The following is a 27,900-nucleotide window of genomic DNA, read 5'->3' on the forward strand; positions in this document are numbered from 1 at the left end:
GCTGTTTGGGACCATGAATTTTAAGTCATTATAACTAGGTTCACACAAATCTTTATTAATTAAAATAGGAACCATTACAATCAACACATTTTTGCCAATGAGAAATAAGTTTGTTTACTCCTGTAGCATAAAAATCCATGCTTCCAAATTTGACGAACTCTTGGAAAGCATTTTCTGTGTCCTGCTAGCTGTGGAAGCAATTTCCCTGCAAAACGTTGCTGAGATGCCTAAAGAAGTGGTAGTTTGTTGGCAAGAGGTCAGGTGAATATGGCAGATGAGGCAAAACTTCATAGCTCAATTAGTTCAATTTTCGAAGCGTTGGTTGTGCAACGTGCGGCCCAGTGTTGTCGTGAAAAGAATTGGGCCCTTTCTGGTGGCCAATGCCGGCTGCAGGCATTGCAGTTTTTGGTGCATCTCATTGATTTACTGAGCATACTTATCAGATGTAATGGTTTCACCTGGATTCAGAAAGCTGTAGTGGATCAGACTGGCAGCAAACCACCAAACAATGACCATGACCATTTTTTGGAGCAAGTTTGGCTTTGGGAAGTGCTTTGGAGCTTCTTTCAGTCCAGCCACTGAGCTGGTCATCGCCAGTTGTCACATAAAATCCACCTTTTGGCACACATCACAATCCGATAGAGAAATGATTCATTATTGTTGCATACAATAGAGAAAATGACACTTCAAAACAACGATTTTTTTTATTTTTCACTCAGCTCATGAGGCACCCATTTATTGAGCTTTTTCAACTTTTCAATTTGCTTCAAATGCCGAACGACCATAAAATGGTCAACATTGAGTTCTTGGGCAGCTCTCTTATAGTTGTAAGAGGATCAGCTTCGATGATGTTCTCAATTGGTCATTATCAATTTCCGATGACTGGCCACTGCACTCCTCATCTTCAAGGCTCTAGTCTCCTTTGCAAAACTTCTTGAGCCATCACGGCACTGTATGTTCATTAGCAGTTCCTGGGCCAAATGCATTGTTGATGTTGTGTGTTGTCTCTGCTGCTTTATAACCTATTTTGAACTCAGAAAATCGCTAAATTTGATTTTTGTCTAACATCATTTCCATAGTCTAAAATAAATATAAACAGCAATAAGTCATTAGCAAAAAAAAGTGAGAAATGTGCTTAAAATGATGTATAACATAACCACATTTATTTAAGAATGTACTCCAATATAAAACGGCAAATTTCAACAATGCAAAAACCGCAGTTACGTTTGCACCAACCTAATATTTTCCTTTTTCAGGATTTTACTTTAAAATAAGCAATAAGGTTGAGAGCACATAGAAGAAAATAAGCTGGATTTTGCATCTGCTTGACCCACTAGGAAACTAGTGATATTAAATTATTAGGTAAACAATGAAAGTTTCTGAGCAACATCTGATCTTAGAAGGCAAACTCCATTTGTTAATATGACAGATTGTAATTCTGCTTCCTAAGTCTTCATGATTTCTTCCTTCTGTCTAGTTCATTGCTTATTTTCATTCTTTAGTGTGGAATTGTATCTGTGATTCTGCCTAAGTTCAACCAACCTGTTCTCTCTTATCTTTCTCTAGACAGAATGATGTCTGTAGCTGTGTTTGTGTAATTCAGGTGGCTTCTCAAACTAGCCTCTTAATACCCAAATTATTAGTCTTTATATTTAGTTGACAGAGTTTTCACATACCTTCTCATTTGACTTCTCTACTAAAAGGTAGTTTTAGACTGTCCCATTTTATAAGTGAGGAACCTTTGTATATCTTGCCCAAGGGTGCCGTAAGTATGGCAGAGCCAGCACACTAACTCAATTCCTTTGACTCCAGGTCCAGCTTTCCTCCCTATGTTGTTTAGCACAACCCAGAAGGAGACAGCAGTGTCTCTCCTAAGGGATCCCTTCCTTTCTCTGTGATGCAGTACTGACAGTAATTATTCACTTTGGACACTGCTACCATCATGGCAAATTTAGGCCATTTAGATAAAAGGGAATTAACTAATTATAATAAAAGGGGATATATTATGAAATGTATAAAGCCCTTTGTTCCTTTTTTCTGTAGTAATTTTGTGACCTAGTCCTTGGTTACAGTAGTGAGGGTTCAGAAACCTGGGAGCTTTTTGAGTAAATACAAAGCACAACATAAAACTTTTATGTTTGACTCTATTCCTGTTCAAAGCTATTTCTGTTAACTAAGCTTATCTGCGCATTCTAGTTGGGAACTATTACTACAATGTTAGACTGCTCCATATAAAACTAATAAATGGCAGTAAAAGGTCTCAGAAGCACCAAGGGTTTTGATCAGGTCAGGAGTTAGAAACTTAATGTCATTTGTATTCATTTCTTGACCAATTGGCAAAGTTTATATATTTTTAATTTTTCTAACATACCACATTGTCTGTTGTATTAATACCAGTTCACTTTTTGTTTTCTGCAGAAAAATCCAGAGGAAGACAACTCAGGGAGAACATTGGGTTGGGAGCCAGGGCACTTGCTGCTCACCATCTGCACCGTGCGCAGTATGGAGCAGCTCCTGCCGTTCTTCAATGTGCTCAGTCAAGTCTTCAACAGCAAAGTCACAAGCCGATGTGGAGGACACTCAGGGAGTCCTATCCTCTACTCAAATGCCTTCCCTAATAAGGACATGAAACTGGAGAACCACAAACCATGTTCCAGCAAAGCCAGGCAAAAAATAGAAGAGATGGTAGAAAAAGATTTTCTGGAAGGGATGATAAAAACTTGAGCACCACTGCTGGTTCCATTTAGCTTACATGTAAATGTAATTATTTAAAACACACACACTGCTCTGCGTTGTATAGTTTTTCCTTTTTTGTATGTAACAGAACACATTTCAGGTTGTATTTAATTTAAATATTTGTATATAAGAGCAAATGTCTGAATGTGGCCTGAATCAAGTTTAAATATTGTTGGCTCATACTGATTATGGTGCCTAAGAGAGCTATATATATACACATGTAAAGTCCATTGTTTTTATTGTCCTGAGTTGTCTTAAACCTGCAAAATATACACTACCCATTTTTTTTTCCATTGGTTTCAGGCTTGGTTCAATTAAGATTGGTTGGGGATTTTTCTCTTTTCCTTATTAACCATGTTTTGGTATCAGAGTGGTGTTCCTTCTCCATCAGAGGCTGGGAAACGTATTATAATTAGTTTTTCTCCCACATACCTTCACCAAGAGCAGTAAAGAATAACTGAAGGCTGGACCATGCATCCTTAAAAGTATTGCATGAGCATCTCCACCTCAGTATGGAAGAGGGATGGACAACCCCCTATTCATACCTCTAAGTTCCTGATGGCATTAGTCATATAGGTAAGTCATCTAATAATCTTTCTTAAGACTCTGCAATGGAAAAACTGGTTGTATAAAGTCTTCTCTGCCCTCTCCATTTGTATCAGCAATGGGGAATGCTGCAAAACATCATCTTGCTCATGTGATGGTGATGGCAAAGATATCACAAGGAGTTGGTAATAAGATTTAATTTTCCAGTAGCCTGCATGAATTGTTCCCCACATAAAACTGTACAGTTAGTGATTGAATTGTATACTTAAGTCCCAGTATTTTACATTAGTGAGACTGAAATTAGAGGTAAATTTCTTTAACAAGTGTAAGGCTTACCTATTTATAAAGAATTATTCTGTTAGTGTTTAAGAAAAACAGATCTAGAGACAATCCAGTAGGCTGCATTGTAGACATTATGATTATAAATCTCTTAGTACTGCCATTATTATTGACAGTTTTGTAAAGACTTGTAAAAAGTCCAGTTTCTCAGGAATATGAAAATTATCTTCAGAAACCTGGTTGGGGTCTTTCTCCAATTCCTCCAGCCAGCTGAAATACTGCCAAGCTCACTTCATGTGCAAGGTGATCTGCACTTTCCTGCAAATTACATTAAAAGAGATTAGATGAGAAAGACATAGCATGCGTCTAACATGGGCAAGACCATGTTACTTGGAACTCTGGGGAAGAGAGGGGTGATTCTTGATTTTGTTTCACTAACAAATTCTAATGAAAACCTTTTTTCATCTTTCAGTAACAAATTCCAAAGCCCTTAAATAAATGGAAAACAGACCAAATTCTTCTAAATAAGGTAAGTTTTTAATCAATTCAGATTATAAAAATAGCTATCATTCCACAACAGAAAAAATTCAATAAAACTTTAATCCACAATTGGCCTAACAGTAAGTAAGTACTACTGCCTCTGTTGCCATCTCCTCATCCATCATGGATATTCATTAGACTCTGAGATGGCTTAAGCTTCTGCAGGAAAGCTGCCAAATGTCTCCTCCTGATTCCCTATTCAGCGCACTCACTGTACTTTGCCCTGGCTTTGCACACACTTTAAGGAGTATGTGAAGAGGCCAAATAATAAAAATCCAGACCACAAGTCTTGACCCCTGTCAGGGAAACAGGCACAGAGTAAGGCTGTCATTTAAAGGAAATATTTTGAAAAACAAATCAAGAGTCCAGAATGCTATCAGTTGACTTAGAAATGAACTACAAAGCTGGTTGTTTTCATGTCACAAGAGTATATTTTTAAAAGAAGAGAAAAGGATCATCTACCTTATAGTGCATAAACTAAGTATTTATTAGTTATTCCTGCCATGGTTAAAAATATGACACTTTCAGGAAGTCTAGAATAAGTCAAAAATATTTGGGGAAATAAACTAAGTGGGTCTAATTTTGTTAAATTGTATAATTACTGCTGGTGAAAATAATCTTATAGTCTTAATGTGAACCTAAAAGGCTCAACAAAATAAAGCCTTAATCATCATAGTGAGATTCTAAAAACCATTAAAATAGTTTGCCTCCCCATCACCTAATATTAGGCTCTTTTTCAATAGAACTATCCCAGCTTACTTGTGAGTCTGCTTCTGCATATACTCGGACGACATCTTCTGTACCAGAGGGCCGGACAAAAGCTCGAGAAAGCTTGTACTTCTTCACCAGGTCATTGATTGCCTCCTGTAATCCTGGGGGTGTAACTGCTTGTCTTTCAGCATTGGTAGTGGTAATAACTCTCCTGTCTGCAACCTAAGTGCAAGCATTTCATATTTGTTACTCTATTACACTTCCTTTCAGAAGCTTAACCTGTTAAACATACATTCTACGAAAAGTGCCAGACTAAATATAAAATTACATTAAAACTTCTTTCTCCAAGGTCAGGGTAATTAATTTCAACATTTGTGCAACTTTTCTCTTTTTCTTCAGTCTATAAAGAATTACCTTTGGCAAAAAATATTTCCACAAATGCTTAGAGTTACCACTAAGATAATGGCCAGTAAATACGATATGACTTTAAGTCCCATATCACACACAAAAACAGGATAAGTGGTAGCCCATTATATAAGAAGACCGATAAGAATTTCTTAAATATGCCAAAAATAATCTGAACAATCAGCCATTTCTGTGAACTGTGGCTTTAGTACCTCCAATTGTCTTTCACAAATTCTGTTGGTGAATGTGTAAACTGGCATAAACATGTACAGAAATCAATTAGCAATTTATCTGAATTCTCTCCCTCAGGAAGTACTCTGTGAACTAAACATAATGCAGAGTAAGTACTTTCACTTGAAATGACAGGGGATCTGAGTTTTGCTTCAAAATAATGTTGGGGCCAGGTGCAGTAGCTCACACCTGTAATCCTAGCACTTTGGGAGGCCAAGGGAGAAGGATCACCTGAGCTCAGGAGTTCAAGACCAGCCTGGGCAACATAGTGAGATCTCGTCTCTAAATAAAATATACAAAAGAGTATTGGGAGGGGGTATGAAGAATGTATAGGGCAATAATTGAAATCTGTTGAAGCTGGGTACACAAAAGTTCATTATGTTGTTTCTCTACATTTATATCTATTTTTAATTTTCCATAATAAAATCTCTTTAAAAAAGTGATGCAGTCATTCATATTATTTATTATATAATAAAGTTGGAAACCAAATACTTCACAGACAATAGAATGTTAAGTAAATGAACTTAGTTATTCTATAATTTTTTTTTCAGCTGTAAGAGAATACAATTAGGTATCATAAGGCCTTCTTTTTTTGTTTTGAGATGGAGTCTCGCTCTGTCACCAGGCCAGAGTGCAATGGCATGATCTCGGCTCACTGCAACCTCTGCCTCCTAGGTTCAAGTGATTCTCCTGCCTCAGCCTCCCAAGTAGCTGGGACTACAGGTGTGTGCCACCACGCCCAGCTAATTTTTGTATTTTTAGTAGAGATAGGGTTTTACCATGTTGGCCAGGCTGGTCTCAATCCCTTGACCTCATGATCTGCCCGCTTTGGCCTCCCAAAGTGCTGGGATTACAGGCATGAGCCACGAGCTACTGCGCTTGGCCCATAAGGCCTTATTTTCTATGTATCATGTGTGTATGTACAGAATGAAATAGGAAACATTTGTCAGTGAAATATAGTGAGAATTGGGATAACAGGTTTTACTTAGCTAATATTCAGAAAAGTTATTTTAAAGTTTCTCTCACACCTGAACTTTAAGTTGTCTGTTTGGAAGATCTGTATAGAGAGCATCCCACTGTTGTACAGTCAAGCCCTTCAGAGCCAAGATTGCCTCAATCACCAGCATGTCAGAAATAGCATCACCAGCTGCCTGCAAATGGGGAAACAAATGGAAGAAACCACTTAACACAAGCAAATCTTGGAAATGGATGTTTTTTCTTAGAAAACCAATCACAGTACAGGTTGAACAACCGGAATCTGAAACATGCTGAGAGTGCCAAAATAATCACAAGTGAAAAATTCCACACCTGGCCTCCTGTGACAGGTCAAAATGCGGGTATACAACTGCCAGGTGTGGTGGCATACACCTACAGTCCCAGCTACTCAGGAGAGGCTGAGATGGGATGATTACTTGAAGCTAGGAGTTTGAGGCTGCAGTGTGCTGTGATAATGCCTGTGAACAGCCAATGCACTCCAGCCTGGACAACATAGCAAGACCTTGTCTCTTAATAAAAAACAAATGCACTCCTGACCTCACTGTCAGGAATTTGAAACCAGCCTGGCCAACATGGTAAAATGCCATCTCTACTAAAAATACAAAAATTAGCTAGGTGTGGTAGTGGGCGCCTGTAATCCCATCTACTCGGGAGACTGAGGCAGGAGAATTGCTTGAGCCCGGGAGGCAGAGGTTGCAGTGAGCCAAGATTGCGCCACTGCACTCCAGCCTGGGCAACAGAGCGAGACTCCATCTCAAAACAAAACAACAACAACAACCAAAAAAACCCACTAAAGGCAGGCCCACAGGTCATTCAGCATCCCCAAGGGAAAAAGACCCTCTCAGCCTCCTTCAGCTGTGATACATCGTTTCCATGCATGCCAGCTATGTATCATATTTTTTACTATTAAAATAATACTTGTGTGTGAATAAGTGTAAAAAAATGATTGATTGCTTATTGATAGCATATAAATTCAGAGTTAGGAATGATGGTGATGCCAGAGAACCACAGATTGTCCAACGGGTGGCTGAGAGAGTGACACCTTTGCTTTCTGATGGTTCAGTAGACACAAACTTTGTTTCATGCACTAAATTTACAGTATTCTATAAAACCACCTTTAATCTTATGTAACATACATGAAACAAAAGAATTTAGTGTTTTCGACTTGAGTGCCATACCCAAGATGTCACATTATATATATGCAAATATCCCAAAATCCAGTGAATCTGGAACCCAAAACACTTCTAGTCCCACACATTTTGGATAAGGGATACTCAGCCTATATCATGTGCTTTCTCACATGCAGCATGATTAAATGAAGTGTTTTTGTGGATGGATAAAATACGAACAATGAGGTGAAGATCTCTGTGGAAGACAATGAAAGGTATAACAAAGAATACTGAAACTAGCTCTTGAGAAACTTGCCTTTAGTACTCCTTATCTATAAAATGAAATTAGACTGGATAACTCTAAGGCTCAGCCTAACATTCCATCACTCATTTTTCTTTATAATTAGATCCCTTTTGAGATATTACCCCACAATGATAGAAAGCATCAAGGTAAAATGGAGAAATATGAGCTTTGGTATAAGATATAACTGAAGATAAATCTCTGTTTCTTCACTTATAAAATGGAAATTACAGTAACACCTCTCCCTGTGTTACTGTAAGGATTACACAGCAAGGTATATAAAGTGTCCAGTGTGTGCAAGACACTCAAATAATTGAATCACTTTCCTCTACCCTGAGTACTGCTTTTCCATAGCCAAACGACACTCCAACCCCAACTAACCCACATGTATGTCCTTTGTCAATGAGACAACCAGTTATTTGTGTTTGTTTTTGAGACAGAGTCTCGCTCTGTCACCCAGGCTGGAGTGCAGTGGCATGATCTTGGCTCACTGCAAGCTCTGCCTCCCAGGTTCACACCATGCTCCTGCCTCAGCCTCCCGAGTAGCTGGGACTACAGGTGCCCGCCACCATGCCCGGCTAACTTTTTGTATTTTTAGTAGAGACGAGGTTTCACCCTGTTAGCCAGGATGGTCTCGATCTCCTGACCTCGTGATCCGCCCTCCTTGGCCTCCCAAAGGGCTGGGATTACAGGCATGAGCCCCACCGTGCCCGGCCTGACAACCAGTTATTTTTACTTAATTTCATCGAGGTTTGGTTAAAAAAAAAATTAATAATATATATGTATACACTGAGTAGCTGAATCTGTGATCCTAGGTAGAAGCTACCCAATATACTTGAAAATTTCCATCATAAGAGGGAGGGGAAGGGAAGCATATTAAAAAATGTTCTGTCATTCCATTTCATTATAAATCTCAACTGAATATACCACTATTAGAAGGAAACCACCAGGCAAGGACGTCTCCACTTTAATTTTGTATGCACCCACACTCTGTTCTGTCCATCTTCTGAATAATGTAAAGGTAACCAAGAGTCCACTGCCCCATCAGTTCTGACCTGGTTAAACAAGTCAATAATGTTTTCAAGCATCTTAGCAGCTTTTCTTTTCTTATCTTCCAGTTGTTCTGCTGATTGTTTTATCTTCATTTCAACAGCTGTACTAAACAGTGCCTGCAGCAAAAGAATATAAAATCAGTCTCAAAACACTATCCAAAACCTAGTCATAAGTACTATTATTCTAGCTAACCCACTTTTCCCTCCTAGTCAATCTGGAGAAACAGGGGAAAAATAGTGGCAGCCTTAAAATGTATGAAATCAATGTAAGATCACATTAAAACCCAGAGGATAGTACTAGGGGAAAAATTTTATTTGTGGATTATATAACTGGTTATAAAAATTTAAACATCTGATTACAAAGAAAACACCTTGACAAGAGGCGAACACACACAGTAAGTTCATGTTTTCCCTTTAACCAGCTGAATCATTTCTGTGCAACCAGGTTACTTAGAGCCTGTCTGTATCCTTTTTACTTTGAAGGATATAATTCATTGCAGCTAGTACAGTTTTATTCTAAAACTTAAGGGGATGAGCTAGGCAATATTAAGAGTTCATAGTATTCATCAAAATATGGCAAATAATGTCATGGATAGTCATTACAATATATAATTCATCATGCTCCTCAAGAGTCTTATCTCATTTGGAAATACCCATCTTTTTTACTGCCTTCTAGAGGCCTAATACTGAGCAAGATTAGCATACTATGCTCAACTACTTGATGAAATACATTTTTCTTGATAAAATAAGGCACAGGCTAGTCACCTGTTTTTGTAAAGTTTTACTGGAACACAACCACACAGATTCATTTAAGCTAGATCAGTAGAGTTGAACAACCGTAAGAGACCTTATGGCCTGAAAATCCAAAAATATTTACTGTCTACCCTTTAGAAAATAATTTACCAACTTCTCCATTCGATCACTAAAGTTATATCTTAATTGCATTTTGTAGGAACTTATTTTTCCCCTTTTTATATTTATGCCCTCCAAAAGCCAATTTTAAATTAATGAGGAAAATTATTTGGCTTAGATTCAAATGTTCTGATAGCCACCTCAAGTGTATTCATTAAATGAGGTGAGTATAAAAACATTTTAAAAATATTCTGAACATTATGAATCTACAAAAAACTAAATTATACACTTTAAAATGTAATTTTATGTAAAATGTAAATTGAAACATTTTATGCCTATCACTAGTTACCTTAAATTCATTTTCATTTCTTATTAATTATCAACTTTCCAACACTTTGCAATTCACCATAGCGACTGAATTTTTCTTTTCCTCTCCTATGGCCAGCCGGAAAATGCATAGACAACATACTTATAAAAAAATTAAGAACTGTAAATTTTAAAAAACTATTCAAAACACCTTAGTATCTCTCTTCACATTCAAAGAAGAATCATTACCATGTAAAAGAGAATCACAGTTTCATAATACATCAATATGTAAGATAACCAAAGGATCTTTTTGTCACATCCAATTATTTCAACAAAGTACAATATTACCTATTATTACCTCCCAGATATAGAAGTCTCATCATAAAGAAAAGTGCCAGCTAAGGCCAACTATAATTAAGAGAACTTACAGTGCCATGCCCATTTGCTTCAAAATAAACTCCAATGTCAAACTCTTGAGCCTTGTGGTGCAAATGTTTTACACCAGTCTTAGTGCAATAGACAGGTACCTATAACACATGCATTTAAAGAAATACAGCAATTACTCAGATGTCAAATGTTTCTTGCATACCTAGTATCCCAGAGATACAAAGGGGAACAAAATACTGGGGCCGAGTCCAGTGAGGAAGACAATTAAGCATTAAAATACAAAATGGTATGTATACAATGGAAGCATGAACACACTCTGGAAGCACGCAGCCAAGGGTAAAGCACGGTGAGAGAGATGAGGGTCTCCTTATAAGACACGAAAGATTACAAGTGGGGGCGTGACACGACCTAACTGTTTTAGAAAGCTGTTTAGCTACAGTGTGGAGAATAGCTTAGAGCAGAATTGCAAGCTTTTTCTGTAACAGGCCAGACAGTAAATATTTTAGGCTTTGCAGGCCATATGGTCTCTGTCACAATTACTCTGCCATTACAGTGCAAAAGCAGCCACAGACCATACATAAACAAATCAACATAGCTCTATTCCAATAAAACTTTGTTTGCAAATAGCAAGTTCAATTAGAAGGTTAAGAAATGGAATGAGGAGGCTTCTAGGACTAATCCCAGTAAGAAACAGTGGCTGGATCAGCAATAGTGAATAGGGAAAGTCATGGATGGATGGATCTGAGAGAGCTTTAAGAATGGTTAAGGAAAGATTGATAGTAGAAAAACTGCAAAAGAAAGATCAGCATTAGATTGGATGTAGGAGACCTCAGGAATGGCAAGGGCTAAAAATATTTCATCTGGAAGACAGTGAGTTGAGAAGTAACAGTTTCTTAAACTAGGTTATTTTATCTGTAATAAATTTTTAAGACAGAAAATGAAAATCCTAAAACAATAACCCAAGCACTGTGAAATAACCCAATCCCTGTGAAAGGCAGGCAAATGGGCCCCAGATGGAATCCCTTGAATGAGCTTATTATAACCATATATTAAAATCAGGTCATAAACTAGCAGCCTCAAGATATATTTCGTTTTGCCCAGCCACTGTTTCTTTTTAAACAAATAGGAAAATCACATGAAAATTCAGATTTCCTGCTTCTCTTGAAGAGTGTGACGACAGTTGACATCAGCTGGCACATACTGACCTGTTTTTAGCCCCCTGCTGCCCTCATTCACTTTACCTGTCCAAATCCTGCAGGAATCTGACTTTATAATTCCTGCTTTCTAGAGAATGGAAAGGTAACTAAAACTAGTATAAATGCCAGAACGAGGTACAAAATGAGGTACAAAAAAGCTGGAAAACTTCTCGATAATGAGAAAGTATAGGCAAACAGGCTTCCAGTTTTGTCCATGAACCCTGGTAACTCTCCGAGCAAGTAGTGTGGTGCCAAGGGTGGTCATCTGGTGGACACCGGGGAAATAATTAGAAACAGAATCTCCCACCACCCCAGAAAACCTCTCCAAAAAAAAAAGAAGGGTAAGAAACAGTTTTATTACTGAATAAGTATTAAGCCAAACTGATGTTCAATCACAGGCTAATTTGCTAAGAGATAGCAAAGATAAATGCTCACCCTTTAATATAGCCAAGCGGACACATTCCAATACAATTTGCTAAGACAAAAGATGGCTAATGACAAAAATTCTCTCCTTGACCAAACTTTAGTCAGGTTTAGGTGGGCCTGACTAGGCCTTGTCCTTAGGCATGTCTTCCAATAGCCCGATTTTAATAAGAGTCATGCTAAGTGAGCTTAGCGAGAATCCCTCATCCTGATACATGACCACTCTTGACATCTGATCTGAGTTCTCATTCTCCACCATCCCCCAGGTAATATGTGACCGCCCTGGCCTACCTTCAGCAAAAGTCCTGTTAGATCAGTTTAGCCAAAATACCACCCACTTACCCTCATGTTTCCTCTCAGTAATTTTTCATCCACTGACCACCCCCCACCCCCCACACACCCTGCTCCTTGGCTATAAAGCCCTACTTTTCCTTACTATATTTGGAGTTGAGCCCAATCTTTCTCCTACCACTGCAAAACTCCATCACATTAGTCCCTGTACCTATCACAACAGTCCTGAATCAAGTCTGCCTTACCATTTTAACAACTGTCATGAATTATTTTTTCTTTAACACTAGTCCTCAAATAGGAAAACTTGACAACACCATTTGTCACACACATGGTTTATCCTCAACTTACTTGGTAATAGGGATGGCCACCTGTGTTAACTGCCCTTCTCTAAAGGAGTAATAAAACTTTTCATACCTCTGTGACAGGTAGATAGTTACAAATTGGACGCAAACACCTAAGTTAAACTCTCCTGAGACTGGGAGATAGGTGAGCTATCTTCCTTGATGTTTATATTTGAAATTGGTGACTCTAGGCTCTTAAAGAAAAGTATTCCTGAGCTATAAAACTGGCTTATTAGGCCTTTAGAAAGACTTACATTCATTACAAAGGCACAGAGAAAGAATTCCAAGTTTTCTAAAGGAAAACTCCAAGAAAAGGAAGGAAAGAAGTTTTCCTTTATTCATCAAGGACAACTAAATTTTTTCTTATTTATCTCTTTACCTTTACATGAACAGCAGCTCAGCTTCATGCACTACAACATAATCACTTTTATGAGGGCAGTATCTTTCTCACAGAAACATGATCTTAATTAAGAAACTACCAGAAAACAAAAATGGTTCAATACCTTCATAACTTCTTCAAGATACCGTGTTGAACTTCCATTTGCATATGCAGTTTGTACAACACCAATATTCAAACTTTCTCCAATCTAGACAAAAACAATGATACTTAACTTGCCATCAAAAGTATGGTCTACAAAAACAAATATAATGAGAGTTCTAAAGGCTACCAAAATTATCAGCCAGTTCAGTTGTGCCTTAGTTTATGCCATAAATGTCTGACTGAAAATTTACATGTATGCCAGGAAAAAAGCCTAAAATACATTTGAACACTATTTAAAACAATTCTATGAGAATTCCTCTTTTAAGAAGCCTGTATCTCCTGATCTTCACCTCTTTAATTTTTTAAATAAAAGTATCTGGCCAGGCACGGTGGCTCACGCCTATAATCCCAGCACTCTGGGAGGCCAAGGTGGGTGGATCACCTGAGGTCAAAAGTTCGAGACCAGCCTGGCCAACATGGTGAAACCCCATCTCTACTAAAAATACAAAAATTAGCCAGGTGTGGTGGCATGCATCTGTAATCCCAGCTACTTGGGAGGCTGAGGCAGAAGAATTGCTTGAGCCCAGGGAGGCAGAGGTTGCAATGAGCCGAGATCATGCCCCTGCACTCCAGCCTGGGCAACAGAGCAACACTGTCTCAAAAAAAAAAAAAAAAAAAGTATCTATTGAATTCTTAAAGTATGCTGTTTCCAGATTATAATAATTTCCAATTACATTGTGTACTTAAAGTGAGCCTGAGATTTATTTCTAAAATAGCAAAATGAAACAAATCTCACATTACTAAGCTTATCATAATCAGTTAATATATCAGATGATGAGATTTCCTATTAGAATTTAGGGCTTTTATGGAGTGACCACAGAACTGTCATCAAAGTTTCAATTATGATGGAAGCAAAACTTCCTAAAGCTTCAAATCACAAAACTCAGCCAGTATAAGGAGGAAAAGAGTACCTTCAGGTTCCAAAACCAATGCCTCAAATGTTCAAATGACTGGGTATTACCACTGCTCTTTTTTTAATTTTCTGCCCACTAATGTAAAGAATTTGTCATAAATTGTGCCCTTCTGACAAATGATTGTAAAATATGGAACTATTTCACTACTAAGTCTTGTTTTAGAGGGTAGCCAATCCCCCCACCATACCTCCACCAGGAGCTCTTTAAGGAAACTGCTAATTAACGTTGCTATCTTGTCTCCATCTATGAGATGAAAGTGGCCATCTGCATCATGGTAGTAATAAACAATTCTGTCTGCATCTCCATCAAAAGAACAGCATCTTTCATTGGACTTAATTTCCATTCCTAGCACACAGGATAATTTAACATGCATTTCAGTCTAAGAATTTATTATAAAGAGTTTTAGAATTTTCTCTTAAAATTATCCACCTAAAAATCAATGTCTTAATCTTAAATAGTGTATAATCTTTAAATAGTACATAGTTTATTAGTGGTTTTTACAGGTCAAATTCTTTCACTGCAAAGTGAAAAAAGGAGCATTCAAAATCTATGCTGATATTTGCTATAATACTACCATAAAATTCCACTTTATAAGCAGGTTGGTTTGGCTAGACAGGTGTCCCATAAAGGTTTTTTGAAAGCTACATGTATTTCTGAATGTAATTTACCTAGGACCGTGATCTCCTTTACATAGAAAAAATAATCAGCACTAGATGATGTATGTGCTTTAATTCTAACAGAAATGATTTTTATTTGTTCATACCACCAATAAAAAGAAACACTGGTAATTAAGAGCAAAGAGTTATAACTTTGAGAGATAACTGGCCTGTGAAATTTACATAAAGTTGCTGAAATCTCAGCAATTGTCACATCAAATTTATTAGAAAATTTGGCTATTCCTTAGCCATGACAGCAGCAGAGTGACAAATTCAACATGAGACAACTAAGAAGTAAAAGGCTTTTGTCAGGAATGGGATCATAAGATTGATGAAAGGACATGATGCAAGCTTCAGGAAAGCAAGGACTATGGTTTTGTTCATACTGTAGTCCCAAAGAAAGCAAGGACTATGGTTTTGTTCATACTGTAGTCCCAAAGCCTAGAGCATAGAGAGTAAGAGCTCAGTATTTAAGAAATGGATAAATAAGTGGCAGAACTGAACTGTCAAGTAAATGTCAAAACAAGCAATTCAATGAAAAGGAGCTCAAATTGGTTGACTACACTGACATTTTAAATGCTTACTAAGTAAGGCATAATAACATGAATGAATGAGGCAACTGGATGAAGTCTGTAGAGTTCCAGAATGCATGTCCTATTTTAGGGGAGCAGCATCTATCTGACTGCAGTGGACTAATGCCATGTGTGAACATTTTCTGATTTTGGTAAAGAGATGCTAGAGATTTCAATATATAAGAGAAGTCACGGAATTTTTAAACAGTGGCACACAGACAAACACACAAATGCAGCCAGTCAAACAAAACATATCTGCAAGTCAGGTTTGGCCTAAGCAAATAATTTAGGGTCTATAATGCAGATAAATTCAGAACACCTCTTACTACAACTAAAATCTGAAGAAAAGTCTTCCTCCTATTCTGCACTGAGTGGTAAACACTGATTGCTAACAACTGTATAAGCAGAGTTACATTTGCTTTCCATAGTGTATTTAATTCAGATAAGGTATTTAATAATACTTACTATGCTCCCCTCTAGATCTGTGATTTTCAAAAAGGGATCCCCAGACAAGCACTGTGAACAAAGCCTGCAAACTTGATAGAAATGCAAATTTCTATCATATGCAAATCCTATGCCAGACCTCCAGAAACTCAGAAGTGGAGCCCAGGAATCTGTGTGCTAACAAGCCCTTAAAGTGATTCTGACACATGCCAGTTTGAGAACCACTGCTCTAGAATGCCATTTCCTGACTTTGCTTTCCCCACCTGATTTCCTGTAGACTATGAGGAATGGTGTGATTTACAGGCAGAGAGAGCAGACCATGTTTCAATGGCTCTGAGAGTGGGAAGACTTCTCAATGTCTAAATGTGGCAGAGCCAGGAATAGCTGCAAGATTCTTAACTCACTTTACCACCTTAGTTTATAAGTGAGATTGGCTTCAAAGACCATTAAAAACAAATTTTTACAGTGCTAGTACGACATACCCTGTGGAGGTTTCTGATGACTTTTCACAAAGTCAGCTCCACATAAATGATTGAGTTTGCCCTTGGACCCATCATTAAACAGCTGAACTGACAGGCCCTGTGAGAAGTAGTGTTCCATTTCCCTTAGCTTCAGGGCCCCTATGCCATTTGCACAGTCAACCTTAAGTGATCTGTATTCATCTCCACTGCAGGAAGCCTACAAAGGAAAAAGACACATGGAAGAAAAATTTCAAGTTATAAAAATAAATGTGAAATATAAAGCATATATACATATGTGCATATGTAAATATTCAGTTAACTCATTTTAATTTTTAAATTTTATCAATTATAATTGTGTTCGTTTTTCAATTTTTAAAATTATAAAACACTAAAGTAAAATTTAAAAACACCTGGAACAACAGAATAGTTTTGCTGATTGAACAACTTATAGCATAGAGCTTTATTAGAATTTAGTCTCAATTAACAGGGTCTCTTAAAAGTAATATTACAAGGCAGCCATTCAAATGCAAGAATAAGCACACAGACAAATGGGCAGTAATGACATGTCATTCTTTTTATAGTATGTGACATCATCATCAGGCAGATTTGCTTTTTTTCTAATTGTCTCCTCTCCCAGCTATCCTCACCCCAAATTATAAGTTCTATGAGAGCAAGGGCTTTTAGTTAATTGTGCCTGGTAAGGACATACACTCAATATTTGTTGATCAAATGAATTATACTTCTCAAATCTCTCTACATTTAACAAGCCAATATACCTAGAAGAAAATCTCAATAGTAGATGCCTCAGGTATTAAGCCAACAGCACCTACATTAACTAAGATCAAATTCATCTGAATGAATACTTATGATACCATCGTCAAGACCCCCACCATGTTTGCTTCCCCAAAGTATCTCAGAATGTACTACGTAATTTGCCAAGTAAACGCCAATGTAAGTTAGCAGGATACATAGACCAGAACCTTGTGTAGCCCTAGAGAAAAACAAAAAAGGAGATATACAGCATCTTTGGAAAAGGAAAGAGGAGGCATGACAAACAAGATAATTTGTTCAGTAGACCATGTTACTTTATTCATTTGTTTAACTTTAACCATGTTCAATAAACTTTTCACCTGTTTGGTGAGTTCCACAAAAGCCTTAGAGAGTTTCTGGTAGTAACCTTCTATAGTTGCCTTTCCATATCGGCCACCCGTGTTTCGACAATACACCATGTAGTGCAGCTGGGGTGTTGTTAACAAGCCATAATCTGTCATAGAAATACAAAAAGCAATTCACCGCATTTCTTAACAAAGAGAAAAAAGTTTAAATGCATTCATGCGTGGGAATTTCAGGGTGACAAATCCTTTTGTGTCATCTCAGACATCTTAGAAAACATAAAAATGATCTTAAAAAGAAATATAAATGACTATAAGAAGCCAAAAAACCAATCATTACATATAAACAGGTAACAATGTAAATATAAAGCAATACAGACAATAATTGAGTTCTGTTTCCAGTAACATTGCAAACTACATAATTCAGATGAATCATCCTCCTGGAAACAACCAACATGCTAGATAAAAGACAGAAACCTCCTTTTAAAAAGAACTACAGTGCTGAAAAGTGACAGAATTATCAGGCCAAAACATACCCGAAGGCAAGAACTCCAAGATCTAAGCTAGTTCGGAAGCCAGTTTTGTTCTGAAGTTATTCCTCTAAACTAGAAATTGAGCTACAGTTTTCAGAGCAAAAAAAGCCCATGCTGATCTAAGATGCAGAACCCAGTAGAAGACCAGACTCTCATGAAGTTGAAATCCCAAAGAACTATATCTTCAGTCCGAGGATGAGTCAGAAATTAATCACCCCATGTCACCATTCCCAGGACAGTTATCTTAACACTGAGCAGGGAAGACGGGAAAACCCATTCTTGAAGAGCTGTTACCAAGCACAGGCCCTTGCATGGACTTCCTGCCCAAACATAACCACAGGAGTCCAAAGGAACTTTGTCATGAATTTTTTTTTTTTGAGACAGAGTTTCACCGTATCGCTCAGGCTGGAATGCAATGGCGCAATCTCAGCTCACTACAACCTCTACCTCCCAGCCTCAAGTGATTCTCCTGCCAAGTAGCTGAGATTATAGGCGCCCACCACCACGCCCGGCTAATTTTTGTATTTTTAGTAGAGACAGGGTTTCATCATGTTGGCCAGACTGGTCTCAAACTCCTGACCTCAAATGATCCACCCACCTCATACTCCCAAAATGCTGGGATTACAGGCATGAGCCACCACGCCCGGCCTGTCATGAATCAATTTAAAGTGAACCCAGCCAGTGCCCCAGGTACCCAGCAGAAGCCAAAGACTAAACTTTACCAAAGGACTATACTTTCATTGTAAACCTCAAAAACATCCCATAATTTTCAAAAACAAAAAGAAAGAAAACCAGCTTACAGTTAAACATAGCTAACATATAAGAAAAGCACCATGAGCAAAAAACAAAGAAAAATGGATAGCAAAGATGGACCAGTAACCAATAAGTAAATACTCAGTGACTACACCTGTCAGTTGGACCTGAACCTCAAACACAAGAATTTGACTGCAGGCAAAAAGGAGTCACTTTAAATTCTTGAGCCCTGAAGTTATTTAACAGAAATGGTACCTTATGAAGGCAACCTTAGCTCTGGTATAATGATGAGATGGGAGGAGATGGAGAAGCTCAAAAAATACAAATAAGAGCTTAGATTAGTTTAATGGAAGTATTTACTAGAGGAACCCATTATTCTAAAAGACATGCTAAAGGAAGAAACAAAATAATTTTGTGACCAATATCAAAATTACCAAATAAACATTTACTAAATGACTAGTATATATACCCAGTGAAAAGCATTATCTATCCAACTCATCAACTCAGAAACCTGGAATGTGTTCTTCACAGTTCTGTTCTCCCCACATATTACAAAATCCTTTGAATGCAATACCAATTTTTCAAGAGCAGCCTAGCTGGTCTGTTTCCCTTTCTTACAACTTTCCTTTCCCTTCTCTCTGTGACAAACAGAGGGACTGGCTTAAATGAAAATGTGATCATATCACTCTCTTGCATAAAATCCTTCAATGGAGTCCCATTGCATCTGGAATAGAGCCCAAGTTCTTGCCATGACCTCCAAGATTTGTATGAATTAGTGCCACCTTACCTCCCTACTCTCTTCTCCTAGCCCCTATTCTCCCTATGTTGCAGCTACATTAACCTTTTTTCATTTACTGAAATACACTAAGCTGAAGAGAGAAATGAAGGAAAGGTTAAAAAAATTACTCTCAACTTTTTCTAGACTAAAACACTAGAAGAGTGATGGTTCTAGCGATAGAATGAAAATGCTGAAAAAGACAACCATTCTGGGGATGACAGAAAGAACACAGTTTGGGGCAGGGTGAACATGAGACAGAAGCAGGCCACCTAAGGGAAGACACCACTCAGACCAATGCTTTACAAACTGCAGGCCACAGCCTGCCAATGGGCCATGGAATTTACTTAGTGAGACACAACCAGCATTTGTGCATTTTAAACAGATGATTGCATGTCATGTAGGATGGATGAGCATTGTTTATTGAAACTATTATTTCAGTTATACACACAAGCACACATTGACATGTCATGACACATAATGGGTTTCTTACTATGGGTTGTGATACACAGTGAAACAGAAATAGACTACTAGAGGGATGTACACAGCAGGTAGTAAAACATGTTTGATGAATTAACAAATGAATGAGGCCAGGCGCAGTGGCTCATGCCTGTAATCCCAGCACTTTGGGAGGCCGAGGCAGGCGGATCACGAGGTCAGGAGATTGAGACCAGTCTGGCCAACATGATGAAACCCCGTCTCTACTAATACAAAAATTATCCAGGTGTGGTGGCATGTGCCTGTAATCCCAGCTACTCGGGAGGCTGAGGCAGGAGAATCGCTTGAACCAGGGAGTCAGAAGTTGCAGTGAGCCAAGATCGAGCCTCTGCACTACAGCCTGGCGACAAAGTGAGACTCCATCTCAAACAATAAATAAATAAATAAGTAAATAAATAAATAAATAAATGAAAAAAGGTAGCTCAAGCTATGGCAGTAGAGATAATCATTCAGAAATCATGCAGAATGAAAGAGGGTCCCGAGGAATGCCCTCCCTGAAAAAGACAGAAGAGGAGCCAACAGAGAAGACCAATATGGAATAGTGGCCAAGCAAGTAGCAGCTCAAAGAAAGAGCTTTAACATTATGGAAAGCTACAAAGACTTCAACTGTAAGATCTTTAAAGCATAAATTATTAAAATTATTTTTAGATCACAGCCCCCTCTGAGTATCTGAGGAGAGGTACGCATGCACTCCCTGGGAAAGTGCTTGTGCCGGCAACACTCTGTACATCGTATCATGAGGTCCACAGGTCCTCTGCAGCTTTCCCAGACATGCCACAGAGGTCCCTGGTTAATAATCCCTACTTTACAATACCCACCAGATTTGGCAATAACAATGCAGATGGATGTCAGGGGTGGGCTGGGGAGACATTTATTTCAAGGAGAGGTAAGGATACAGACTCACCTGCAGAAAGCTGAAGAATGACAGAAGAGGAGGAAACAGAGAAGGTAAGCAGAGCTAGCCCTCAGCAGAGGCCAGACTGACCGTGCAGGAAGGGAACACAGTCGGAACTCGAGAGGAGGTTTCAAAGGTCAAGAGTGGACGTTTGTTTTAATGAGAAAGATCTCACACCAGGAAAATATTCACCTCAAAACATGGTGGAGGCAGTGCCTTCACAACAGACACAGTGTGAGAAGGGGATCCTAGTCTGTTTTGTTTCACTTAATTCTCTGTCATTTGATATAACATAAAGAACTACCTGTCAAAAATATTTCCCATCACTACTTGACAGGTAACAGCTGATTTCACAGGGAACCAGCTATTAGGGAAGACCTAATAATATTGATAAAAGCTCCCCAGAATGATCATCCTCAAGTACTTAAAAAGGTTTTTATTTGAGGAAATTCAGCCTTACCAAAGTAAAGGAAGTTGTATTAGTTCAGAATTTCCCAGCTATAATCTCCTATAGTACTACCATAGGTAAGACAAAACATGCCTGCCCAGAAACGACCTGGAAGATTATTTTTAAAGTTAGTATTTTGTATCTAGGAGTTCATTTTTTAAACATTTTTTGTTCATCTGTATTTTCAAACTTTTCTAAATAAATATACACTACTTTTGTAAATTAAAGTTTTTTAAATATTAGTTTAATTTCCAACTCAGGATAACTACATACCATGGAATTGACCTCCTAGAACAGTCACACCATCTATTACAGATTGTGAAAGTTTCTCACTGCTGGGCCTAGGAAAGAAAAGGAAGAAAATAATATATCCCATCCTGAAACTGGCAGGGTTGCTGGTTCTGCAAGCAAATGCAAAAATTACATGCTACAAATTTCAAAATAGTAAGTTCCTGGTATCTGAACTGAAAGCTATAAACTCTAAAGATAACTGGTAAATTATAAGCATTTTCCAGTAGCCTTTCACAATCTAGTTCTAGGAAAAATTCTGGCTTTTAAATGAATTTATAAAATAGATATAAAGGACACTCTAACCACAGCATACCCAAATACCTTTTCAAGTTCGACTACAGCAACATGTCTGAACTCTAAGAACAGTAACAATAAACACTGAATATACACAGTGTGTATAAGACAGTACTTGTATTAAGCCGCCAAGGATATAGAACCTGTTTTCCATTTTGTAAAGTCAGAACAAATTATCTATATGAAAATAAAACAGATTACAAAACTGCCTTGGCCAGGCACAGTGGCTCACACCTGTAATCCCTGCACTTTGGGAGGCCGAGGTGGGTGGATCACAAGATCGAGACCATCCTGGCCAACATGGTGAAACCACGTCTCTACTAAAAATACAAAAATTAGCTGGGCATGGTGGCACACACCTGTAGTCCCAGCTACTCGGGAGGCTGAGGCAGGAGAATCACTTGACCCTGGGAGTCAGAGGGTGCAATGAGCCAAGACTGTGCCACTACACTCCAGCCTGGTGACAGAGCGAGACTCTGTATCAAAAAAATAAAAAATAAATAAAAAAACTGCCTTGTAGGAAAAAATGTTTCATCACTTAGATTAGTTAATAGTTAAGAACCAAATACATGTGGGATGACTTTACTGTGGTGGGATAATTTACTTCAGAACATAAGTTACTCTGCTACCATCATCGGTATCTGGAAAACCCTCTGGTAACACAACAGAGGGTAAAAAAAAACAGTCCAGGTATTGGAGATTGAGTAGAAATTTCCTTTTGAAATAATCTCAGGTTAAAACCAGATCTTATGCAAAAGGAAATGCTACTGTTGCAAAGTATACTTTTCATCTAATATTTTACAAAAAGACATTTTTGTTAAGAAAGGCAAAAGCTGCAAAATAGAACTATGTGGAAAATAATATTGTAGTTTACAGTGAGCTCCAGCATGGGAAAATGATATAAATATCTGAAACAATAATAACACAGATTACAAAGTAAATCTTTAAAAATAATGAGTTCAAATCATGTGTTGACTCTGTAGGGAAAAAAAAATAAACCTACAGAGGGGGTGGGAGACATTTATTGAGTGCTTCTCTTGTGTCAGGAAGTATTTTACATACATTATTCTGCAGCTTGGGTTTTGCAGTAGGGTTTCAAACCAGAGTCAGACTCCAAACCCCAAGCTGCAGTAGTGACTTAGCTACTACAACCTACTAGAAAGGCCAGGCAGGTAGACATGCAACTCAGGGTAGTTCCACTTTACTTCTTTCCATTTGTCTTGGATTAAAACTGATACAATCGTTTATATCACGTTCCCAAAGCTTTTTTTTTTTTTTTTACCAGTAACTCTTATCATCACCTGGTATCTCTACCAATAACTACAAAGGCATCTTGTTGCAGATTCACAGCTTCTTTCTCGCTGATGTCAATAAGCACTCTCTGCATATCTTGTTCCTCAGCATTTGCTAAACAGGTGGCATGTTCCTCCCAGGATGGTGCCAACATTTCACCCAAAGGATCAACCAATTTTACACCATTGTCTTCCTTAAAAGAAAAACAAACAATAAGCAATCTGTGCATACACATGAGGCTGAGTTGAGAACAGAACTCAAAAGCTGTTTCCCTTCAACCAAAGACAGTGATGGCTGAGCAGCCTCAACAATAAACACCAAATATTAATACTGGACCCTGGATTAGGTATTTTATATATATATATATTACCTCATTAAATCCTCATGACACACATAATCAATTAAACTAATAATCCTATTTTTATTTCAATCTTACTTCGAGAAAACTGAGCTTCAGAGAGGTTAGGTAATTTGCTTATGATCGTACAGCTAACAAATGTCAGTACTGATATTAAAACAGCAAGTCTATCTTACTCGCCTAAAAACACTATGCCACACTGGCCTTTGTAAAAGGCTGTGATCTGTGCATCCACTATCAATAAACTGACTAGGGCACAAGTGGAGCAGAATAAGGGCACACAGAGATCCTTCTCACTATGACTCGGAACTCCAAGAACACACTAGCCAGCTTGTCAACCAGCAGGTAGGACAGAAACTGAAAACTGCCTCCCAACACTGTTCTGCTCAAATTCGTGGAAAGAAAGTGTAGTTCACAGTGAATGTCACCTGAAAGAAAAAAGAATCGTTTTGAGAAGTGCCTCTGGAACTAGCAATAAATGTGAGGCTCTTCCTAGAAGTCAATCAGTCAATCAATTATGGTGACTTACATATTTAGACATTTACACATTTATAATGATCACATATTTGGACAAGCAATGCCCTTGTTTGGGGGAAGAGGAGGTTACAATCCTTCACAGACCTACACCACTTTAACTTGCTGCTGATTTAGCTACAAAGGCAAAAATCCCACAGCCCCAGCAATCAAATAGAAGCATATTATTCAAACCCTGTATTAATGGTCTATAGCTAATAAAGAATAACTACATTGTGTCAAGAGGTTGGCTAAGATATAGAAACAACGTAAGTGCTCATAAACAGATAGATGGATGAAGAAAATGTGGTATATATACACAATAGAATATTATTCAGCCTTAAAAAAGAAATACTGCCATTTGCATCATGGTTGAATCTGGAAGACATTATGCGAAGTTAAATAAGCCAGACACATGAAGACAAATACTGAAGGCTCATAACATACATGTGTTATGTAAAAAAGTGGAACTCACAGAAACACAGAGTAGTATGGTGGCGGCTAGAGGGTAAGGGAAATGGGGAGATGCTGGCCAATGGGCATAAACTTGCAGTTATAAGATGAATAAGTTCTGGAAGACTAACGTACAGCGTGGTGACTATAGTTCATAATAATATATATTGAAAATGTGTTGAGCGTACATCTTAAGTATTCTCACCACAAAACAAGGTAACTATGTGAGCTAATGGATATGTTAATTAGCCTGATAGTGGTAATCATTTCACAATGTATACATATATCAAAACATCGTGTTGTATGACTTGAATTATACAATTTTTATTTATCACTTATACCTCAATAAAGCTGAAAAAATAATTGTGTCAAAAAGAATACTTTGATTAAAATCTAACTGTCACAAAGGCTAGAACTATCAGGCGTCATCAATATTCTGCCAAAGCTCACGTTTGTTCATTCAGAACAAGAAATTATTGCCGAGCTATAAAAACCTGTCTGAAAATGTTCAAAATGTTTCTTTTCAAATCTTTACCCTTCCCCGCCCAACCCCAATATCTTTAATCACTGCTAAGTTAACAAAGGAAACAATTTTCAATTACTGAAAATGTCTTAAATCAATAAATTTGGAAGGACATTGTTATTTCTCTAATATGGACACTCCAAAAAATGACAGTATCTTTTCATTCTTTCCACACCCTTAGGAATCATGAGCTTAATGATCATGCTCTTAAAAAAAAAAAGTTGTTTCACATCCAAAGCATGTATAAATGAGAAGGCACATTCCTAGAATTAGAATTTGTACTTTAGGTCAAACTGCTCAGACACTAAGGCTTGGTCTTGTAAATAATGGTCTGCTTTATCAGGGCACTAAACCCATTACCTCAGGATTGTGGGACGCTGTTACCATGACTCCTATAGTGGATTTTGTCTGTTTTGACCTCAGGACAGCTAATAATCCCATGCGAAACATGACATGATCAAGATGTTCTGCCTTCGTTCGAAATCCAGCAGTCCCGTATTGAAGGATCAGTCCATTGGGCTTGGCATGTAATGCTGAGTATTTTGTAATAGCACCTAAATCCATGTCTACAAAATTAAGAAATATTGTTTCGGGCATAACAAGTAATTTCTTAAGAACCATTTGCTTCAAAAACTGCCACCCCAAACGAAAAGGTCTGTCTCATCCTGAACCTCCTCAAAGAACCCTATGTTTGACAGAGCAATGGGCAGGAGAGTAAGTCCTGTGGGTTAGAATTACCTAGAAGATGTTGTCCAACTTGGATTGTCCACTCCTGGGCAGACTCAGGGCAGATAGCAGATTGTCCCCACTCTCCTCCCATTTTAGCTCCAGGACTATTCCTGGACCCCGGGCACACTTAAATTGGTCCCCTCTCAACTAAAATGAAGATTTTACACCTATTCAGAGACTCCAATGAGCTCAAAGATCATTTCATTTTACAAAAAGGGAAACTAACCTAAATTAACATAGATAGCTGGTGACGGATTGAGGCCTAAAGTCAGATTCTTGAGTGGACTGAAACTACATATCCCCAAATATCTGAGAAATCTTTGTGGTTCTTTTGCTATTTCTCCCAAACTACAGAGACATATTCTTAAAGGAAAAGCAAAAGGCAACAGTTTCTTCTCCAGGACTACCCAGATCTTTTTCCATTTGCTAAAAACAATCAGGACTCCCTTCTAAGATGTTGCTCTAAAACTAGCAATATCTTCTTCCGAAAGAATGCCACCTTTTTCCTTTACTTTTAAAAATAAAACATCGGCCGGGAGCGGTGGCTCACGCCAGTAATCTTAGCACTTTGAGAGGCCAAGGCAGGCGGATCACCTGAGGTCAGGAGTTTGAAACCAGCCTGGCCAACATGGCGAAACCGCCTCTCTACTAAAAATACAAAAAAATTAGTCGGGCGTGTTGGCGGGCGCCTGTAATCCCAGCTACTCGGGAGGCAGAGGTTGCAGTGAGCCGAGATCAGGCCACTGCACTCCAGCCTGGGTGACAAAGGGAGACTCGGCCTCAAAAAAAAAAAAAAAAAAAAAAACAGGCCAGGTGAGGTGGCTCACGCCTGTAATCCCAGCATTTTGGGAGGCCAAGGCGGGCGGATCACGAGGTCAGGAATTCAAGAACAGCCTGACCAACATGGTGAAACCCCTGTCTCTACTAAAAATACAAAAAGTAGCCTGGCGTGGTGGTGCGCGCCTGTAGTCCCAGCTACTCAGGAGGCTGAGGCAGGAGAATCGCTTGAACCCGCGGGTGGAGGTCGCAGTGAGCCGAGATCGCGCCACTGCACTCCAGGCTGGGCGACAGGGTGAGACTCCGTCTCCAAACAAACAACAACAAAAAATCGGCCCTTAGCCCACTAATACTGCTTTCTCTGGGATACTCCCATTAAGTGGAACTTGGGGTTTCCAACCTCAGTCAGTAGTTTTCCTTCAGTAGTCCATATACTACATTTCCTGGGTCAATTAATTCCCAATTAGCCCAGAGATGAGGAGCAGTCCGCCAGCTGCTAGCCTCATAATTTTGTTTTCTTTATTGTCCTTCATTGCTTCAATGAACAGAACTTACAAGAAATGGTGAAAAATACTTGCTTTTGTCCAGTTGGAAAAAGCTGGCATTCAGTAAGCTAATTAGTTCAAGACAGTGATCAGATCTCTTTCCTAAGGATGAATACATATTTGTAAAAACTGAGCAGTCAGTTATGTGTCATGATTATTCATAAGAGTGTAAACCAGTCCTGTTAACTCCAAAAAGCCATTAAAAAAAAAAAAGGTCCAGATAATATGAGTTCATCCTTTCATGCGTTTTAGGCCCTACAACTACTTTCAATGCGTCTGCGAATGCCTTTATTGAAAGCATATTTGCCAAATCCAGCGTCCACGCAAAAAGTTAAGAGTATCCCCCTACTCTCCATTCAATCTTCAAATCTCCTTGGTGCCTCTCTCCCGCCTACCCTCGAATCACCGCACAAGGGTGATTCCCGGCACTCCACCCTGAGGTCCCCGCCTAGGTCCACGTACCAGAGCCCCGGCAGGAGACCCGCGGCCCGGCCCGACCAGCCCGCCCGCGGGGCGCAGGGCCCTGTAGGTGTGTCCCGCGCGCTCCGCCGCTCGGTCAGTCGCCCGCCAGATCACTAGCCCCTCCGTCGGGCCGAGAATCTGACCTGTCCCGCTCCCACCGAGCCCTTGCCGACCGGTAGTCTCCCTTCTCAACTCCGAGCCTCGGGGCCCGGCTTACCTCGGTCAGGAAGCCCCCTTCACCTACACGCAGCGGAGAAGCGCCCAAGCAACGACGTCTGCACCCAAACCCAGTCCTCAGAACCGCAGACGTGGCCCTGCGTGGCTTCCGGCTCGTCGCCACGCCCCCTGGCCAATCACG

At 38.8% G+C, this 27,900-nt stretch overlaps 2 protein-coding genes across 25 annotated transcripts in view; one reads left to right on the plus strand and one right to left on the minus strand.

Annotated features, from left to right (window-relative positions):
- The window catches only part of DOP1A (DOP1 leucine zipper like protein A), a 101,277-nt gene extending 98,250 nt beyond the window's left edge, over positions 1-3,027 (plus strand). For all 21 annotated transcript variants that reach the window (XM_008969448.4, XM_008969450.4, XM_055113919.2 and 18 more), the window contains one exon: positions 2,419-3,027. In XM_008969448.4, the coding sequence (XP_008967696.2) occupies positions 2,419-2,724 (306 nt within the window). In that variant the 3' untranslated portion in view covers positions 2,725-3,027. The remainder of the gene's footprint in view (positions 1-2,418) is intronic.
- On the minus strand, positions 800-27,881 carry PGM3 (phosphoglucomutase 3). Of its 4 annotated transcripts, none has more exons than XM_063605397.1 (13): positions 25,390-25,593; positions 23,191-23,375; positions 21,578-21,645; positions 17,421-17,554; positions 16,312-16,507; positions 14,345-14,502; positions 13,206-13,289; positions 10,493-10,591; positions 8,910-9,023; positions 6,477-6,599; positions 4,861-5,034; positions 3,798-3,879; positions 800-1,022 (listed from the first exon to the last, which is right to left on the minus strand). In XM_063605397.1, exons 1-13 carry the CDS (start codon positions 25,591-25,593, stop codon positions 943-945), a joined length of 1,701 nt encoding a protein of 566 aa, XP_063461467.1. In that variant the 3' UTR covers positions 800-942. The 4 variants fall into 4 exon arrangements, with proteins under 4 accessions (XP_063461467.1, XP_063461466.1, XP_008967695.3 ...); XM_063605396.1 differs by lacking the exon at positions 800-1,022 and adding an exon at positions 25,768-25,849 and having other exon boundaries at positions 3,465-3,879; positions 25,390-25,595; XM_008969447.4 differs by lacking the exons at positions 800-1,022; positions 25,390-25,593 and adding an exon at positions 27,760-27,881 and having other exon boundaries at positions 3,465-3,879.
- Positions 27,882-27,900: the final 19 nt, after the last annotated feature.

Source organism: Pan paniscus, chromosome 5 (genome assembly GCF_029289425.2).
Source record: "Pan paniscus chromosome 5, NHGRI_mPanPan1-v2.0_pri, whole genome shotgun sequence".
NCBI classification, from domain to species: Eukaryota; Metazoa; Chordata; class Mammalia; order Primates; family Hominidae; genus Pan; species Pan paniscus.

Excerpts from the sequence above, each read along its gene's own strand:
- PGM3 (XM_063605396.1), bottom strand. The coding sequence starts at position 25,849 with ATGGGAGGAGAGTGGGGACAATCTGCTATCTGCCCTGAGTCTGCCCAG. Across the intron at positions 23,376-25,389 it reads CAGCGTCCCACAATCCTGAG|GAAGACAATGGTGTAAAATT; the intron begins GTAATGGGTTTA and ends TTTTCTTTTAAG. Across the intron at positions 13,290-14,344 it reads TTAAAGAGCTCCTGGTGGAG|ATTGGAGAAAGTTTGAATAT; the intron begins GTATGGTGGGGG and ends GTTTTTGTCTAG.